Source organism: Felis catus, chromosome C2, assembly GCF_018350175.1.
Source record: "Felis catus isolate Fca126 chromosome C2, F.catus_Fca126_mat1.0, whole genome shotgun sequence".
In the NCBI taxonomy this organism is placed as follows: domain Eukaryota; kingdom Metazoa; phylum Chordata; class Mammalia; order Carnivora; family Felidae; genus Felis; species Felis catus.
In genome coordinates, this window is record NC_058376.1 from 87,045,008 (window position 1) to 87,066,221 (window position 21,214).

The window sequence follows — 21,214 nt, forward strand, 5'->3', positions numbered from 1 at the left end:
ATGGGTATTGAGGAGGGCACCTTTTGGGATGAGCACTGGGTGTTGTATGGAAACCAATTTGACAATAAATTTCATATATTGAAAAAAAAAAACAAAAAACCTCCACTTGCTCAGCTTCTGGGCCACCTTCCCCTCTGCAGTCCAGGGAATGTGGTCCCTGGGCAGGCCATCACTGAGCACACAGCACAGCGTGCCTCCCACTTCCTGTAACTTCCAGTCTGCTCTGGCCCACCTCCTTGGCCTCACTGCAGGCTTTAGCAGGTGGAGGCCACGTTTCACACTTCTATGAGATCTCCTAGACATCCAGGTCAATGCCTAGGGTCCAGGGACCATGTTAGGTGTACACAATCACACAATCAGATGCAACGGGGGATGGGAAAACTCTCGTACCCATCTCCCTGCAGTCCCATAGCGGCTCTACGTGTAAAATCTCCCCAACACATATTTCCTAAAAGCAACGTTTCTAATAAAACTCTGGTGATTTTTCCTATCTTGTTGAATATATATGTGACCTAACCCTGTCATCCAGTATTTACTAATCACCTACATCACGCAGAGCACTACTGGGGATTCTACCTTCCGAGAGCTGAGAGACCATGGGGAAATGAAAGACAACACACGTGTCCATAACAAATGCTGAGGAACACTGCAGAAGACCCACAACAGCGCCAGCAGCTCTTAAAGGAGAATTCTCCAAAGTGGGAGCATTTGGGCATCTGAGGACCTGGAAACTGTACATAAATGACCAGCTTACACACATGCGTGGCGTCAGATGTGCTTCCAGTGCTAGATGAAGACCAATTTACACCTGATAATTAATGTTACTACCTGTGTATAAAGACCTCCCGGGGACGATGTAACAAACGTAACTCTCTTCACTCACACTGCTTGATGCCTGTCTACCACACGGTGTCACCCAACACAAGCACACAAAAATAATGCCTTGCATCACGGCTAACATTTATTCATTCATTTAACAGAAATTTACTGAGTGCTATAACATGTCAGCCATTGTTCTAGGTACTTGGATAAATACTTACTAGATGTCAGGCATAGTTCTGACTACTTTATACATGTATCTTGCTTAACTCACCTAACCTGACGAGGTGATGATAATGATGATGATTTTCTCCACTTGACAGATGAGGAAACTGAAGCAAAGAAGTATTAAGTAACTGGCCCAGGATCACACAGCTACAGAAGTCAGTTACTTGCTATCTCATTGTCTGTCTCCCTGTGTGTGTCTGTCTCTCTCTTTATCCCAGGTCTTTTTTTTTTTTTTTTTTTTTTTTTTTTTTTTTTTTTTTTTTTTTTTTTTTTTGTAGAGAGTGCACAAGCAGAGGAGGGGCAGAGAGGAGAAGGAGAGACAGAATCCAAAACATCCTCTGTGCATCATCAGCGCAGAGCCCGACATGGGGCTCAAACTCAGGAACCATGAGATCATGACCTGAGCCAAGATCAAGAGTCAGACACTCAACCAGCTGAGCCACCCAGCACCCCTATCCCATGTCTTAATACTGCTAGTAATAATTACCAGCTCTCATCTCTGATGGCCCTGAGTCCATCTCACCAGTTGCTGAAAAAAGGAAAACAGTATGCCTTGGACTCTGACTGAGCCCTCTTCAAACCCACACACGCTTCTGGAGTCAACATTCCAGGCCAGTCCAGCAACTATTCCTCTGCTCTTGGCAGTGCAGAGGCACCACACGGAATGAGTCTTTTCACATTGAGCATTTATCTTTAGGCATTCACATACACACTCACTCACTGCCTGCTGCTGATGGCATTTCTTCCTGCAAGCTGCACTTCAACCCGATGTGGCTGCCAGTCCCCATCAAAGCAGCTGCCTTGGAAAGTTCAACAAGTCAGTAAATTCAGAAAAGCTGGCTGCTGCTCTGTGCCATTCACTGTGTGGTCGTACAACTGGGAGGAGAAGTTTCAACAGGGACTGTGGTGAGAACCCCAGCACCTCAGCCCCGCACTGGGCCGTGGCCCAGCCTCATTCATTACCCACCCCCACACCTCTTCTCTTTCTGTGCCCATTTCATTTGTTTTCCCTGGACTGACCTTTCTTAATCCTTTGTTCGATCCTCTGTCAAGCTATAGCTTGTTTACCATTGAAAAGTTATTTGAAGAAGCTTCCTAACCAGAGAGACGCTATCTCTTCCTCTCCACGTCACACTGCAGACCAGCTCCCGGCTTTCACCGGGTTCAAGCATCTTAGTTAAAACTAGCTGAACTCCACAGTCAATGTCTTGGTCATCAGCTGGCCTGTCGGCCTGTGCCCATGCCCCACACCTTTTCTATCTGACTTCAGATGGAAGTCTTACTAATTCCCATACTCAACTATTAGTATGTTCCCTTCATATCTAGTATAGTCCAAAATCTTCCAGATCTAGCTTCCAGCTTATCAGGAACACAAGCTGAAAAAGGCAACAATCTTTAAAGCAATCCTGGGGCAGATGATTCAGCTCCTTCCATAAATCAATAGCTTGCAGAAAAAAAGGGAGGGGGATTTGTAAAAGTCATCTTTGATACTGCAGGGGAAACTCCGGGCATGGACTGCATATTAGATGATACTAAGGAATGGTTGTGAATTTTGCTACTGTGCTACTAACACTTTAAACAACTTTTAACATGATTTTTATGGGGTGGGGGGAAGGCATTCTAGTCACAGTTGCATACTGAACATGTACAGGTAGAAAAGGAGGATGCTTGGGTTCTGTGTTAAAATCCTGCGGGGAAGAGAAGGGAGAGGAAGGGGAGGAAAGAGGAAGAGAACAGGGAGGAAAAGTTGAGCTCAGGGGGGACTGCTGAAACCAGACTGGCAGAATGGTGATTGCTAAAGCTACACAATGCTACTTGTGTGCATATTTGCAAATTAAAAAAAAAAAAAATTTTTTTTTAAGACCAGGCTCTGGATAAGGCAGTTAAAAGAAACCAAAAAACCAAAATAAGAACCAAAGAACGAAGTCACAGAAACCACATCTCTTAGTTGGCAGTGGGTCACTGACATCATCCCAGTGTCCCCTATGGGCCTATCACCACACAAGATGAGAGGGAGTGACCAGACCTGACCAAGAGTCAGATCTGCCTTCAGGAAGCATGCACTCTCACCATGAGCCAGCTCTTAAAACACCTGAAGCAATGGCTAGTCTCAACAACTAACTTTATTAAGAGGGAGCCCCAGGAGTCTCCAAAATAGCAACCACCTAAGGAACCTGTCATATTTATAGGATACTGTACTTACTTTCTCCATCAGCAATTGCAAAACAGATCAGCTAAAATTAGCGAGAGGACTACGGTGTTCAGAATCTTTCCCACATGCTTATTTATACAGGGCTTTCTGTTTAACTCTGCACCAAGAAAGCAGCCAGATACTCTCCACTCACATTCTGCTGAGCCTAAAGCTTTAATTAATAAACACACAGGAAGAGTGGGGCTTTGTATCGCATTAGAGCAACACCTGTACGGATATTTACATTGTAAGACCACAGGAATAAAAAGAAAGCTAGATGCATCTCAGCCTGTCCCCAGTACACGTGTATGGCATCTGTTCATTTAAACTTTTGTTAATCTTAAACCATAAACCTTGGGCCAGTAGTTCCTAACCCAGATTCAAACCCCAAATCTCCAAAGAGAAAGGAACAGAGGGCTTTCCCCAAGCTATTTTTCATATTTCAAAAAGTGAGTTAGAAATGTTACATTTTCCCCACCAAGAAAAATGGAGGTTAGCAAAAATAAAGCTCTTATGCTTGGGAGTAAAATTACATCACCTCAAAGCAGAACACTGGTAATCTCACGGTGATCAAAAACTAAGACCGGTAATTCCTCATCAAGTATTTTTTTAGAGGGGAAATCAAATGAATTGTCATGTAAGAAATGCAGTTTGTTTAAAATACAGAATTGTTTAAAACATGTTATCTTCGAAAGAAGAAATAAATTAGAGTCATTCAGCATTAAAATGTGTGAAAGCATGGTCTTAGAATGCATAAAATCAGGAGTATTTTTTGAAGAAGAAAAAGCGTCCTTTTATAAAAGTGAGGAGGTTTTATCTACAGCAGATGCAATTTAATTTTAAAAATCAATTCAACAAATTCATGTAGAAATGGCAGTGCCCAAAACAAATACAGCAAATCTTTTTATAGATGAAAATGTGCATTAAGCATGTGTACATAAAAACTAGATTTTGCCTTGGTCTACAGAAGACCAACTTAATACTAGGAAGCATGTAGCCTAGAAAGGACCCAAGATGTAAGACAGAGGTATTGAGAAACACAAGTTGCTGGGCCACCTGGCAATTCTGCAAACTTTAAGGACCCCCTGTTGTCATCCACCTACACCATCCACACACTGAGGCACTGGAAAGCCTGAAGCAAAGCCAGAACAACTATCAGGGATGCAGAATAATGTAGGGGTCAAATGCAGACTCAGGGGCCAGCCTGCCTGGTGTAAATCCCAGTTCTGCCACTCACTAACCGTGTAACTTTAGGCAAGGTTTCTGTGCATTAGCGAACATACAGGAAGAGCCAGGCCTTTCCTCAGCACTATGCAATCTTAGCGATTAGTATTGCTGGTGGTGGTGGTGGTGGCCGTGTAAAAAGGCCTTCCCACCACATGGTGGCTCTGACTTCTCTCTCTAGCTCTCTCCCTTCCACAACACATTCCTCTTGTAACCCATCCCCTTCTCTGCTTTAGCACACCTTCTTTCTTCTCTTAGGGCATTTCAGGCACATTACAAATCACAAAAGCCACAGGCCTGGGACAAGGCCACCTCACCAAAGGGCTCCTGACACCTCAGAGAAGAGTCTCACAAACTGGTTTCTCTGAAACCAACTGCCAGTGAAAATCCTGATGCCTCAGAAAGCAATTCCCTCCACTGGGAGGGGAAATGGAGATTTTACTATGAATCACTTGTCTGTTCAAATAGCAGCTTAAAACTGACTCCCCCAGAGCCACAGATTGTATGGTCAACTCAAGCTCCTTTTGAATGTTAAAGAGACCCTGGTGATCTCTGAACCAAAGGCTCACTTGTATCCCACCCAGCTAGATGGTCTTCCCCACACTCCCAAGATGCACATTGTACTACTGGTCACATTCAGGATCTTTTCTCTAAGACCATTAGATCACGGTACCTTGGAGCAGGAAAGGATTTCACAGATCATCTAGATTAAAGGTCACACACTCAAATGCAACAGCATACTGGCCAAGTCACGAATCACAAAGGGACTGGAGCCAGCTGGGGACTGTGTGTCCTGTTTGAAGGGAGGGCTGCTACTCAGCTCCAGCCATCTGCTATCATGGGCCTGGAATCGCCACAGGGTCTTAGTGTTTAAGAGAAGCTGGAATTCAGGTGTTTATGTGTGGGCCAAGGAAACATACCTACAGGCCAAATATGGCCCAAATGCTGGGTTACCCATGTTGGGCCAGACAAAGCTGGGGTTCCCACTTGTAGGCTACAGACCCTGGAGATCACAGAGCTACTGTACCACAGTCACTAAACCCAACAGTGAGGAGGGGGCAAGGGCCCCAAGCAGTCACTATTCATAGAATTTGAATAAATACATGCCTTACTCATATAAGAACTACTTTTTTTCTAATGTAAAAGGACACTGTAATATTAACCAAACCAAACTTTACTTGCAAATATTACTAAGTTGATGATTTTTATTCTATATTTTCTCAAATGAGGAGACTCCAAAAGCACAACACCAGGCAGGAATACACACAGATTTTATTTACACTGGAGAGACAACCTTCACACCTGCAACAGTCACAACCACCACCCACACCAATTCTGCCATTTGACCGCTGGGGTTGGAAGCTTGCATGACTAGCCCACGATCTCACAGCTCCTTGCAGAGCCAGGAAAGGAAGCCAGAGTCCCCGAGTCCCAATCCAGTCTCCTTCTCCTCCACCAAGGAAGGTGGGCTCTGACCCAGAAGTGTCCCACAAAGTGACACAGCATGGATGAAAACCCAGGATAAAATGTGATGAAAACAAAATGCTGGGCCCAGCTGTTTTCACCATCACCTCTTCAAGGATTCATGGGAGCTCAGAGGTGGAAGAAGCCTGAATAACCCCCATACTCCAGCCCCACATCCAAACCATCCCTTCAGCTGTGTCCCAGATGAGGGCCTTCCAGTCTTGGATGGATGAAAGACTCGTTATCTCGCCATGGTGGATACCAACGCATCTCCCTGCCCCCACACCACTCTGATCTCCCAGCCTGGCCATTCGGAGTATCTATTTCCCTCTCCACCCTCTTAAGCCCCTTCCTTCTCCCCACCTCTAAATGCTCCCTTCATAATCTCCCTTCTCCCAGCTTCTCCACTTCCCCCAACTAGCCAGCTTTGTTATGAACAAGCGTTTATTCACTTTGAATTCCTGCTGTCAGTCTTGTTAAGGATGACTGACTGAAGGTGGGAACACAGAGGTCAACACTTGAGAAACAGATTTGCCCACTAAGTCAAAACAGAGCACTCTGAGGGCAGAGCAGGTGGTAGAGAAAAGGGGCACGCACTCCATTCAGGCCATATGCAGCACCACGAGCCGGGCTGCCAAACACAGCTGTGTAAGCTGTGTACTGCAGAATTTCAAGGGCACCTCTCAAAAAGACCAGGTTGTGAGCAGTGTCCTCTGGAGTTGAGCAACAGAACCACCCAGGGAGGGGTCAGTAGCCCATTCTGTAGGCACATGGAAACGCAAGTCTCCCTATTAGGAGACGGGGTGCATCTTTCATTTATTCTATCAATAAACAGTGACTGAATGGCCAACTGAGTCTCTCATATCTGAGTGTGGTTTACAAATCTGCTAGGAGCTTACCAAAAACGAGAACCACCCAGCCCTCCCCAGAAATTCAGAATTCCCAACTCTGAAGGTGGGAGCAGGGTGGAGGAGGAGGTGGAATAAGAATGTGTGCGTTGCTTTTTAACAACCAGCTTCTTGAGAAATCCTAGCAAACAAAGTTGAGGCCTAGGAGAAAAAAGACATTATAAGGGCCAAGATTATGCTGCCCAAGGAGAAAATGTTTGTATATTTGTATCAGGTTTATTCCTTCCATCTCAGCTCTATCTTATGAAGAACACTGTTCTGAAAACCAGTGACAATGGCACGCACATAAAATCCATAAAGCAACTATGACTAGAAACACCAACCCTAGCTATTTCTTACCACAGCTTTTAAGAGCACACAGACACCCTAGACTCCAAAATGAAATAGCTATTCTAATACCTTCCTAAATTTACAGCCACCAATTGCCAAAACATAGGAAATCCATATTTTAGCTGGTTAAGTCCCCTCCTACCTGCATATCAATGTGGCAAACACTGGGACACATACCTTGTGTTCTTCCTTCATCACCTGTTCAATGAGTTCAGATTTCACTGGAGGCTTTGAATACTGGCCTGAGAGAAGGCCGTGTCCTAACTTAGTCCTGGACAGGAGGGACAAAGAAAAACAAAAACGTCATTGTTGTTTTCCCATAGAGATATTAACATTATCTATGAATGCTTTTAGCTGGAACATTTTATCTTGGTTACTCAAAAATAACTTATTTAAGGTGGCCTGGGTGGCTCAGTCAGTTAAGCTTCCGACTCTTGATTTTGGCTCAGGTCATGGTTTCACAGTTTGTGAGTTCCAGTCCCATGTCCAGCTCTGTGCTGAGAGTCTCCTTGGGATTCTCTTTCTCTTTCTCTTTCTCTTTCTCTTTCTCTTTCTCTTTCTCTCTCTCTCTCTCTCCCCCCCCCTTTCTGACCCTCCCCTGCTCACACTCTCTCTCAAAATAAATAAATCTTAAAAACTTTAAACACTAACTTATTTATTTCATTCTTCTTGATACCGATGTCATTTTTAAACTAGCCTCAGTCCTTTATAAATAACTATTAATATCTTTCTTCTTCTAAAAGTAACACACGCTTATTTTATAACACTTTTAAAAATACAGAAAATAAAAAAGAAAAGAGAATTGCCTTTAATTCTGCAACCCAGCAATAACCACTAAGAACACTTACTGGATACTTTTCTAAAAAAAACTTTAGATACCTTTTAATCAGCACTTACATCTGTGTGTTGAAATCCTGTGTTGGATCTAAAGGAGAGTAGTCAAATATTCTTGGAAGATTTCCCACATACCTAGAAAATGAGAAGGGAGAGTCAAAATGTAGGAAGTGAATGAACAGAAATAAAATAAGCTGCCATCCTAGCTAAGACCTTCTTGTCTTTCTATCAAAGTTAACTCATCCACCCAAAGAAAACTTTTCCTGAAATCTTACCTTTACAGCTATCTTCATGGCCTTCCATTGTGCTTCTATCAGTGGGCCTCAACCCTGGGTGCAAGTTAGAATCACCTAAAAAGTTTCTCAAAAAATTACCAAAGCCAGGGTCACCCCCAGATGTTCTGATGTTGTTGCCTGAGACTGAGGCTTGGGCTTTGCAATCTTTTTAAAGTCCCCCAAATGACTATAACAGGTAACCAGAGTCAGAAACCACCGGCTAATGCCATCACAACTGCCATCTCAAAAACAAATGGTAAGACTGGAAATTATCCCAATCATATCAAAATGAATAATGATGATAACAGGAGTAACAACTATTATCCCTTAAGGGGTCTCTATATAACCTGGTTGGGTCTTCATGAAAACCATATGAGGAAGGGATGGTTATTGTTACCCATTGGAGAGATAAGAAATCAGGATGCTTCCAAAGTCACCCAAGGAAGGAGTGATGAAGCCCAGAGTGCACCCAGGCAGCCTGGCTCCAAACCTATGCTCTGAACCAGTTTTCTGGAAGTACCTGCCCTGTCTGTGATCCCTTGAGCAGTCCCCAACCCGTCCTTCTGACCAGTTTACATTGACAGAGCAGCGCCAACTTCCACCACCCACAGCTAATCTCACTATACAATCATTCACTTCTCAAGTTCACTTCCTATTTCATACCCTCTGTTCTGTGCTGTTCATCTTTCCATTTTCAAGCTTTAACTCTCTGAGTGTGAAAGCTCTAGAAAGAAGAATCTAGAAGCAGATCCCTTTTACTGGTACTTCATGCACTCTGCTCTGCCCACTTCTCTGACCTCATTCCCATCCCTCTCCCCTAGACCACAACACACCAGCCACATGCCCTTCTTTGCCAGGACATGCCAAGCTCACACCTGCTTCAAGGTCATGCCATCTGCTCTCTTTCCCGGAATGTTCTCTCCACAGACCCTTGCTCCATCTCAGGTCTGTTTAAAAGGCACCTCTCCACCCGTCCTAATTCCCTATCACCTGACCCTGGCTGACTTTCTTCTTGGCATGCTTCAGTATTTGCAATTCTATAATTTATTTATCTCCCTGTTTATCATCTCTCTAGAGATTATATACAAGAGTATAATCTCCATGAAGGTAGATACATGATCTGAACCACTGCATCTCCAGAACTACAATAGCATCTGACATGTAAAAGGCACTCATAAAATATTTGTGGGGGGCGCCTAGGTGGCTCAGTTGATTGGGCATCTGACTCTTGGTTTTCCTCAGGTCATGATCCCAGGGCGAAGGGATCCACCCCACATCAGGGTCCACACCCAGCATGCAGCCTCTTTAGGATTCTCTCTCTCCCTTTCCCTATCCCAATCCCTCGCTCATGCTCTCTCTCTCTCAAATAAAAACATTTTTAATTTAAAAAAGTGTTGAATACATTTATATTGTGTAACCATATAACCAATTTCCATAACTGACTACCTACAAACCAACATAAAAGGCATTACTATAATAAAGCCCTAGCAGAGAACCATGACAAATAGTAGTCAGCAATGACTTCTAATCAGATCCCCCAACTACTGGACACTTGTAGGCACCTGCTGTCTACAAACTCAGAATTTATTCCCCATATTATGTACTTATGCCAAAATTAACAGAGCCCACTTCTCTGGGACAGTCCCATTCAGATGGTTTTTGGATGTGTCACTAGGGCAACAATTCCATCTAGAAATTTTCTGTCGACCAAGAGCCAAATAAGAGATCAACCAAACTTTGGAACAAAACTGTCCACAGCCAGAGACTGTACTGAGGAATTGTTAAAACAACATGATGAATTCATCAGCCCTCCTACAAACCAGTCTTTATCATATCTCGAACATGATATGAAGATGAACATTAGTGAAAAGGCTTATGCTTTCAGGCAAGATTGGTGGAGAAGAATAAAAAATTAAAGGTGGCAAATCTTTGATGTCAGAAAAGCCCATTTTGCTAGTAATTTATATTACTTTTCTAATCGACGAGAAATATTCTTCATTACAACAAAATTAAGTTAAAACACAGAAGCAATGCTGGATACTTTTTAAAACACGTATTATACCTTTAGTTTGCAATCTAGCAGTTCTCAAAGGAAAAACAGTTTTGCTATCTGATAATCCATCTTAGCTCTCATTCAGTTTGTACACTACACCAGGTTACTTAGACTGGATCCTCATCAGAAGTATTCTGAAATGTAAACTGGGTTCTGGTGGCAGAAAGAGTATCGAGGAGTCAGGCTGACATTTCTAAATTACACTGTGGTTGTACGTAAGGCATTTAATCTCTCTGTGAGACACTCTTTCTACTTACAAAATGGAGACACTGTCCCCTGAATCTAACCCCACTGAGTTAGTCCCGCTGGGGAGAAAGGAGTCAGAAAAGCAAGTATTTCAATCAACTGACACTTGGTAAAAGAATGAGCAGACTGAGGATGAGTATGAATAGATTGCTCATGTTCAAATATATACAGTAGGGGCGCGGGGTGGCGCAGTCGGTTAAGCGTCCGACTTCACCCAGGTCACGATCTCGCGGTCCGGGAGTTCGAGCCCCGCGTCGGGCTCTGGGCTGATGGCTCAGAGCCTGGAGCCTGTTTCCGATTCTGTGTCTCCCTCTCTCTCTGCCCCTCCCCCATTCATGCTCTGTCTCTCTCTGTCCCAAAAATAAATAAAAAACATTGAAAAAAATTTAAAAAAAAAACAAATATATACAGTAAATGTGCAGAAATCAGAAAATTAAATATTCAGTAATATCAAATTCTAAAACTCTTGAAACAACACTGAGCTGAGAGATTTGAATCTTAAATCCAAAACACAGATGTGAGGTACATTTTTTCATTAAAGAAAAAAAAAATCAGAAAGATAAAACTGTTCATCAAACTTTGGAGGGTAGAAAGCATTTTCAAAAACTATAGACTATAAAGCACTGAAAATGTTGGATTTTGTAACCAAAGAACACAAGTTTCCTCCATTCTAGTTTAAAAGAAATAGTGATTATACAACACCTACCATAAGGTCTTTCCTTCAATATTTTTTTTAAAAATCCTGGACCATGAGACACATAAGACGAAGTTATACTGTCTCCCAAATAACAATACACGTAGGAGACAATGGCAAAAATTTGTGAAAATAACACGATGTGTGATACATAACTTTGAAAAGGTTTTCCCATCTCAGAGCTTCAAACTTGCTCTTCCTCTAAAACCCTCCGCCCCACTCCTCCTGCATATGGGTCAAGGTGTATGCCCCTTTGCATGTCCTTTCTTCAAAGAGATCCTCCCTGATCACCTCTTCCCCTTTTCCTCCGTGGAACTTACTATGTTTATAACCATGCAGCTGCTCTTCTGATCATTTATTTATTCAGTGTCTGTTTGCCCAAGTGGGGCCAGGCACCGTGTCCTTTTGTTTACCACTGAACCCCTGCACCCAGCACACTGCTGAGCAGAGCAGAACCACTCCTCATTGGCTGGATGTGAAAAGGAAAACTAGACATGCAAACTAACCACAAATTTCCAAAGCTAGAAAACAGCAAGAGGAATGAGTATTCAAATACCAAGAGAGGAAAGAAAAGGATATTTGATATACTTTTGATTAACCACCATTAAAGCAATTAGCATTTCAACTCTACGTGAGTAAAAAATTGTCCTGTGCTGTTCCTAGTGTGCTGCCTACCCCTCCATCTGTAAGCACATGTGTCCTCTTCCATACTTGAACCATGGTAGAAACCTACCCGCTCTGGAATACACTAGAGATAATTTTCTTTTTCTTTAATTTTTATAATTTTTAATTATTTGGTGGGGGGGAGTGGGAGTTAGACGATCCAAAATAGGCTCTGTGCACTGAGAGTCCAATGTGGGGCTTGAACTCATGAGCTATGACATCATGACCTCAGCCAAAGTCAGATGCTTAAGGAACTGAGCCACCCAGGCACCCCAAAGATGTTCTAAACACCCACGAGTGCACAGCCACACTCCCAGTCTGTGCAGCGACCCATCTAAGCCCAGCCTAGGGAAGAAAAGGGCCACAGATACAGCTGCTCTCCCCCTCCATGTGGGAGGAAGAAGGCAGCCCCATACACACACAGTTAGGAAGCACCCTACATCAGTGGCTCCCAATTATCTATGGTGAAGGGCCAGCTGTTTTATTTCAACTCATACAGGTGACTCCTTTAAAAAATATAATAAAAGAAAAAATGAAACACCTCTCATAAAGCATGACAATGTCAAATTGCTACAAAAACTTCTAAATCCTCACTCAATTTCCATAGTTATCACAGATCCCTATCCAGCAGTCCTAGGACCAGTGCCAGTCTGTGAACCACATTCTGAGTAGGAAAAAAATGAAAAGCTTAAATCCGCCAAGAAACTCCACTCACCAGGAGGGCAACACTGATCAAACCGATCACTGAATCTCTCCTAGAGCATCTATAGGAAGGAATGTGGCAGGCTTCCATGAAGATTGATGATTAATATTTTCTTGGCATAGAGGGTAATTGATGGTCTAAAAATGGAAGCCATTATTAATATGACAAACCCCTGTGAGTTTCTCAGTTACAAAGCTCTCCTAATCTCACCTGATTCCCGTCACACTTGACAAGTGTTCTCACCCAGCTCCAGTGCAAGGAGTCACACCATGAGGATGTGGTGAAATGTCCTGCAGCTGAGGAAGACAGGGTCCCCGGCACATGCTGAGTGGACTGGACGTGGAGTGGACGAAGGGCAGCGCTGTGCGCACAGGTCTGCAGGGGGACACTTACGCTCTCTGGAATTCTGGGATGCTGAAGATGGCCTGCATGACCGAACTGAGATAGCAGCTGTTGCCCAGGTTCTTGAGACCCGTGTACCCGGGGCCATACATGGGCTTCAGCTTCGTCCCCGTCTCCTGGATCACTTCCCACTCGCTGACCCGCGGCTTGATGTCATTGTCCCGAAGCCCGTTCTCTGTCTGGGGCAAAGTCAGTGAAGGAAACCAACCTTACTTGTAATTATCACCCAAATATCATGTCCCAAGAGTTATTTCTAACAGCAGTGGATGTTTCTGTCCCTTTATTCCTCCAGCTAAGCAGAAAAATAACCTAATTAAAGAGACTGAGGTAGTGACAGCTGCACAAAAATGTCAACACGCTCAATGCCACAGAACCACATGTTTAAAAACAGTTAAAATGGTAAATTTTATGTTATGTATGTCTCTCCACAGTAAAAAAGAAACACATCTTTAAAAGATTAAAAAATGAAAGAGAGGGGGCACCTGAGTGGCTCAGTCAGTTAAGCGTCTGACTCTTGATTTCAGCTCAGGTCATAATCTCACAGTTCATGAGTTCAAGCTCCGTATCAGGCTCCGTGCTGACACTGCTGAGCCTGCTTGGGATTCTCTCTCTCTCCCTCTCTCTCTCTCCCCCTCCCCCACCCATGCTCATGCTCTCTCTCTCTCAAAAATAAATAAACTTAAAAAAATTTTAAATGAAAGAGACTGAGGAAAGGAGATAAGAGGAGGAAGAAAGACAAATAGGAACTGAAAGAAAGAAGCAAGTGGAGTGACTTCAAGGGAAGAGACAACACAATACTGCAAACAGAAAGGCAAGAAAGCTGGAGAGGAAAGCGAAGGAAAATCATGGGCCTCAGGAGTGCCCTGAAATAAGAGGGGGGTTTAAGAAGAGCACAGAACGTAAACTAGAAGGTGACATGAATGAGGATGAGGAGACGGGGGAGGAGAGCCTGAGGACAGGGAGGCGGGCTGGGAGGGAAGGGCCACAACAGAGCACGCACACTCAAACAGCTCCTCACAGGGACAAACATTACATAGGCATGATATCGGCTTGAAAACACAATATTAAATGAAGCAAAGCTTTTCCCATCAACAGTATGTTGGCTTGTTCTTTCCACCCCCGAGCTCTGCTTCCCTTCCTGAAATTAATTAAAGTGATGTCGGTCACAGATCATTTTAAAGGTCATCTTCCCGTACCTTCTCGCTTCAGCGAACAAGGAGTGATTCATGCAACTCTCCATCAGAGGAGACAGAAATTTTGCAAATAAACTCCAACTAAAACAAATGGTACTTGAGGAGGTGCCACTTTTATTATACCATTAAAAAAGTATTCTAAGCTGGTAACCAAAAGAAAATGCTAATGAATTAAATCCAAGAAGTAAATGCACATATTAAAACCTAAAACCTATAGAAGCAAGATTCCTGTTACAGGAATTACATATTAAATAAACCAAGTGGTTCCCTCCCTGCAAGGAGGGAACACAGACAAAGTCGACCTTCTTACCCCGTGCATATGAAGCATATCAATTCCAAAATGCGCTAAGTGCTTGGCCAAATGAGGATCCAAAACAGGTTCCTCTTCTTGAAAAGAATAAACATCTAGAGGGTGAGGAGAAAACAAGGAATGAGATTTTTAACCAAGTTGTTCAATATTCAACATGTATTTATTGAGCTCCCTCTATGCACCAGGCTTGGACATATCAATGAATAAAGTCAAGAGAAACCCCTCCTGAGTTTACACTCAAGTGGAGAAAGGAAAGATGATAAACAAGGAACATAATAAAGATAGATTTTGTAATTATTCCCATATATCAAATCTTGACATTTCAAGAAGTAATTTTTTAAAAAGGATTTCTGGGGCGCCTGGGTGGCTCAGTCGGTTAAGCGTCCGACTTCAGCTCAGGTCACGATCCAACAGTTCGTGAGTTCGAGCCCCGCATGGGGCTCTGTGCTGATAGCTCAGAGCCTGAAGCCTGCTTCATATTTTTCCATCTCCCTCTCTCTCTGCCCCTCCCCCACTTGCTCTCTGTCTCTCTCTCAAAAATAAACAAACATTAAAAAATTAATTAAAAAAATGATAAAATAAAAAAAGGATTTCTGAAACAAAAAAATTAAAAAGCAGCATCTAAAGTTAAAATAATTGAAATTAAACAGATGTAAATGCCTAACAATTGATTGCCACGGCAGGGGGAGGCTGGGAGGGAACAAAGGGAACGCACAGGCCCTGGGGAGCAGCTGAATGGCTGGGGTGAGGTTTTAAGTCCAAGACAAAACAAAATTCTGCCTGTGGAATCCTCTATGGTCTCAGACCTACCAGCTCACCAACTTCCACCTCCCACCTGCCGCTTCATCCCTTCTTTCCAATGTTAGTGTCCACACCCCACTGGTGAGAGATTTAGTGAAGACTGTTCAGTACTTCCCAAATGCGTCCACCTCATAGCACACACAGAAAATGAGGATGCATGTGGCACAGCAGGGTAACTCAGGAGGTCCAGCCACCCCAGGCCCGGTCCCTGGGCACCAGAGCCTGAGGGATTAGCATCTTGGCCTTCTTGGCAAATAACCCCAAAAGCTTTCCAAACTACTGTCTTCGGTGTCCTGACACAGCAGTGCAGTTGTGGGAGAGGGAACAGATATCTTCAGGCCCATTTTGCAGGTGAGGAAAAGAGGCTCATATGGTTAAATAATTGGCCTCAAACCCCACAGGTGGCTCAGAACCCAGGTATCCTGACCCCCCCCCCAGTACTTTTTTCTCTGTGCCATTCTATTTCCTTAGATCTCTCAGGAGACTCAGAGACTTGGTGAGGCATCATCACAAGCCCTTAACAGGAATGAAGAGTCAAAAATCACAATTTCTTGGGGTGCCTGGGTGGCTCAGTCATTTAAGCACCCAACTTCGGCTCAGGTCATGATGTCATGGTTCATGGGTTTGAGTTCCATGTCGGGCTCTGTGCTGACAGCTCAGAGCCTGGAGCCTGCTTTGGATTCTGTGTCTCCTTCTCTCTCTTTCCCTCCCCCACTCATACTCTGTCCCTATCTCAAAAATAAATAAACATTAAAAAAATTTTTTTAAAAAGATAGCATTCTCTAGGACAGGAAAAGACAGACTGTCCAAAGAGGTTCCTCCTCTTTGGAACATCACAGGGAGAATAAATAAATACACACACACACACACACACACACACACACACACACACACACACACACAGAAACTATGGTAACCTTCTGACCCATGTGGAGACTCATGGCCACCAAAGGAATTCAGTCTTTCTATTATTAATAGATTAAATGTTGTATAGCTTTCTCTGCTATCCCTCTTCCTCTAGGGACCCATTTTAACTTGTAGGTAGGCAGCCTTCATTTATATTCTTTCTTTAGTACAACTCCATGTTCTCAAAAGCAAAACAAAGGACAAAATCCCCAGCCCAATCAAGAAAAACATCCCCCTCAAAAGAAAGAAAGAAACAAAGAAAGAAACAAAGAAATACTTCCCCAAAAGTTTAAATACTAAAAACACCAACAAAAATCTTTAAACTAATAATTTGAAACAAATATATAAATAATATTTTTTAATCTATGGCAAGTAACAAAAAAATGCCACTCAAATACTAGCTGGGAGGTGAAAATGACATTCCCTAGGCACTTTCACTTTGGTTATTATTAACTAATGAAACAGTTTTGAAGACTTAAAGAGTTTAAGACTCTAATTATTTGAACTTTATTAGAAAATAATAAAATTGCCAGAAATGAACTGATGGCATTGGCTTAGGATTTTGAAATAAGTGAACATCACACAGCACTCTATAGTTCTTGTTAGGCTCATGCCATAATGAGAAATTAATGTTTCCTACCTCCAGTCATTAACTGCTCCAAAGATTTGGTCAGACATGATAGTTATTTTTTACCACAATGATAAAAACAGTTCTGTGAGTAACATATAAGAAATCTAAAAAGGAACTGTGACCCTTTTGGCAATCATGAAGAATTTATAAATGACATGTGACATGTAGTCATAGAAAAAAAAATGTGAAATGGACTCAGGAAAGACCATCCTGAGATGTACTGAGTTGGCACAGGGGTTGGTGGGGCAGGCTATTTCACAGCTGCTGTGGGCATCTCCAGAAGCTTCTCCTGAAGCCACCATAGCATTATAGCTTCTTCTTAAGTAAACTAGTTTCACAACAGAAGAACAAAACACCCTCTCCTGCCTCTGTCCTTCCTCAGTCCCTTCCTACCAAGAACCTCATCCTTGCTTTGCCAAATCAATGTCTCCTCCCATAGAGGAAAGTTTTTTATTTGTTTGTTTGTACAGTGATCTGTTTCTTGGTTTGTCGCTGTACCCATGGAAACCCAGAATGGAATTTAATACGGGGCCCATTTTTACTACCCATGCCACCACAATGGCCTAGCTTGGATGGTCCAGGCTTCTTGGAAGAACTAATTCTAAGTTGTGACCTCAAGGTGAGTAGGAGTTTCTCACTGAACAGGTATATCCTTATTGGGGAGAAGGAAACCAGATGATCAGATCACATTGCCATTAAATACTTGAGTCTGCAACCTGCTTGGATTCCATGTGCACTAAGCAATATTCTAAATATAAGTCAGCTCCCCACAGGGAAGGAATGTACTGGTCAAGCCAACATAAACATCCCACTTACAGGCAGTTGTGGTTCTCACTATAAACTAAAAAATAAACACTTTCTTGTGAGTTGAATTAGCCTGGATGAACCCAGCGAATATAGAAATGGGACCCTTGGCAGTGGTACCTTCACCAGGAGGTGGCCACCCTAGACAGGGGGCACCATACCCTCCTAGGCCTCAATGTCCACAAGGCTCATCATCAAACATTAAAGCAAACTTCAGGTATGTTTTCATTAACTTATTTGACTTTAAAATAAATGAGTTATAGTTAGCAATCTATTAAACAGACTTAAAAGAAACTAAAATTGATACATCCATAAACTAATATGATAATTAGACTAAAAATAATCATTGTGCAACACTGCATAAGGCAAGCAGAAATCAAAACCCTGATCTTTCTTCAAAAAGTGAACATTATTGCAGGTGAATCAATTCAAGAACCCTCATCACAAGCTATATGATCTACATCGCTGGTTGTCTTATGCCTTCTATGATAGAAACAGAAGTACTTATTCAAATGTTCTCAATTACATGAGAGGCAAAACCCTGAAAGTTGTCCCTCCTCTACGAAAAAAAACAGGGGAAAAATAGGGGAACCCATGTGCCTCAGTCAGTTAAGCGTCTAACTCTTGATTTGGGCCCAGGTCATCATCTCCCGGTTAGTGGCATTGAGTCCCGAGTAGGGCTCTGTGCTGACAGCACAGAGCCTGCTTGGAATCTCTCTCTCTTTCTCTCTCTCTCTCTCTCTCTCTCTCTCTGCCCCTCCACCACTTGCATGTGCAGGCACGCATTCTCTCTCAAACATTTTAAAAAAAACAAAACAAAACCAAAAAAAGCACTTAACTGTGGCAGATAATGAATTAATATTCTTAGTAGCTAAAGAGTTTTTTTTTTAAACAAATAAGGAACACCTACACATACACTACTAGAAAATCAACCAACAAAATTCACAAATAGAACTACAAATGGCCAAAATTACTATGAAAAATGTTTAGCCTTACTAGTAATGCAAAAGAAAACAAGATACAAGATTAGCAAAGGTTTTTAAAAGTTGTGAATACTTGGGGCACCTGGGTGGCTCAGTTGGTTAAGCGTCTGACTTCAGCTCAGGTCACGATCTCACGGTTCATGAGTTCAAGCCCCATGACAGGCTCTCAGCTGTCAGCGCAGAGCCTGCTTGGGATCCTCTGTCCTCCTCTCTTTCTGCCCCTCTCCTGCTTGCTCTCTCTCTCTCTCAAAAATAAATAAACATTTAAAAGAAATTGTGAATACTGAAAGTTGTCAAAGATTGGCTAAAATGAGTATTCTCATACCCTGAGAAGTAAATTACTATGACTGTTTAAAGAAATTCGGCAACTGAAAATGTAAAAGGATCAATCCTTGTCCATAAGAATTTATCCTAAATATATCATTAGACAAACATCCAAAGATTTCCATATATGTAAGGATACTCATCAGAATAGCAAAAAAATTATAACAACTCATAGGAGAATAGTGAAATAATTTATGGAACTATCATAGAATATTTATTGAAGAATATTTAATAACATGGAATATATACATATTCAATGTTAAATAGAGGAAAATAAGGAATAAAATTTTATACACTATGATTCCATTTTTGTAAAAATGTGGGGCAGGGGTTGAGGGTGCTGTTGAGTGTTGTGTAAGAATTGATCAAGGCCTTGGGGCACCTGGGTGGCTGAGTCAGTTAAGCTTCTAACTCTTGATCTTGGCTCAGGTCATGATCTCACAGTTCATGGGCTTGAGCCCCACATCTGGCTCTGCACTGACAGCACTCAGCCTACTTGGAATTCTCTCTCTCTTCCCTCTCTCTCTGCCCCTCCCCGACTTGTGCACTCGTGTTCTCTCCCAAATAGATAAAAGTTCTAAAAATGTTAATTAAAAAATTTTAAAGAAAGAATTTATGAAGGCCTTAAAACATGGAAAAAAATCTAAAAGGAAATACCCAAATTGTTAGAAGTGATTTGCCAAATGGTATTACTAGTGATTTTTATTTACTTCTCTAAGCTTTTCTGTTTTCTAAATATGTTACACTAAATATCTGCTTCTTGTCTAATCAAGGGGCAAATATAAAACATTCCTTCCTCAAGCTATAAGAAAAAAAGCTTTAGATGTACTCTAAATCATAGTTTGAAAGTAAGTGTCATGCGGAAAAAAGGCTTCTGGAAATTTAAAGATGCACAGAGAACAGAATTAACCCCTGCCTTTATTATTAGCATACATTTAAATAGAATTTAACTATTTAAATACTTACATACCAGTTGGTTTATTTAACAAAAGTATTTGGGCATACCATGTGTAAGATTTCATACAGAACCCAAAGATGAGTAAGACAGAGCTCTGCCCTAAAACAACTGAAATTTGAGAACTAAGCCATGTATACAAATAGTTGCAGTCTTAGGTTGTTCTGAGAACTGGACTTCTAATAACTGGTATTATCAAAGCACTACAAAAAACAACATAGAAAGAAGACACATCCAAATTATTCTCCCCTTGCAATTTTGCCCATTAGAATTCCTACATTATAAACCCTTCCCTCTGTAGCCCCCTAAAAGGACAATGATGGTTGCCTCATACAGCAGTCATTCAACATAGGGAAGACCTGTAAGAAACTTGCTGTAACCCCCAACCCAACTTCACGTCCTGAATTTCTTCTTCAGATCCTAGAACTCTTAGGATTCAACCTGGCTTGTGGAGAGGTTTATCCATTTGCGGGAGGAAGGTTTGGGACCAGGAATTGGGACTTTTGCAGCTACTTATCTCTAATGAGTTAAACATTAGTCCACTAACTGTGGAAGCAGGAAAATAATCCAAAATGTGAATCAAAAGGTCTTGACATGACTAAACTGTCAGCCCTCAATTATAAAACAAATGAAAAACAAAACCTGTTTGATGGAAAAGGCATGGTAGACAAGAAGTATGCCACATTTGGTGAAAACACCCTAACCAATTAACTCTGAAGCAGGCTAACTCAGTCCTAGAACGAGAACAGAAGAAAAGACAAATGTCTTTGTACGTCTCTTAAAAAAATCATCTTACCTTAAAATGAAGAAGAAACAGAGACTAAAGCTTGGAAAGATGAAGAAGACTGACCCAGCTGTTGGTCCAGATCTATGCTTAGTAAACGTTTTCAATGACACTTACACGATGGATTCTTATGGCCATTGCTCAGTATTTAAGTTTCTTGTTATTGATCCTGATATGATTTCCCTTTTCCATCACAAAATGGTAGATGGAATTAACTAAACAAACGTGGCCAAAAAGTAACACTTGAGAGCATACAGTGTGAGAGCATAAAGACAGCCAACTCTGAAGCTGACAGTACAAGCAGGAACCAAATCCAACCCTTTGCTGCCAGCTGATGTCACACAACAGCCTTTAAAACCCCTCTTCTCCATAATGAACCCATTTGCTCCTGAAACGATACTAACCCCTAATGAATTCTAGGGCTTCCCTCTACTGTGGTTTGATTATCCCTGTTCACTTCACAGGTCTTGGTTCCTACCCCTGTCCTCT

The 21,214-nt window shown here is 42.1% G+C and overlaps 1 protein-coding gene across 1 annotated transcript in view; it reads right to left on the reverse strand.

Moving 5' to 3' along the window:
• The window catches only part of USP13 (ubiquitin specific peptidase 13), a 117,938-nt gene that overhangs the window by 45,819 nt on the left and 50,905 nt on the right, over positions 1–21,214 (reverse strand). Inside the window, exons 7-10 of the mRNA XM_023260372.2 lie at positions 14,538–14,632; positions 13,026–13,213; positions 8,062–8,133; positions 7,342–7,435 (exon numbers count right to left, since the gene is read on the reverse strand). Of these exons, the coding sequence (XP_023116140.1) occupies positions 7,342–7,435; positions 8,062–8,133; positions 13,026–13,213; positions 14,538–14,632 (449 nt within the window). The remainder of the gene's footprint in view (positions 1–7,341; positions 7,436–8,061; positions 8,134–13,025; positions 13,214–14,537; positions 14,633–21,214) is intronic.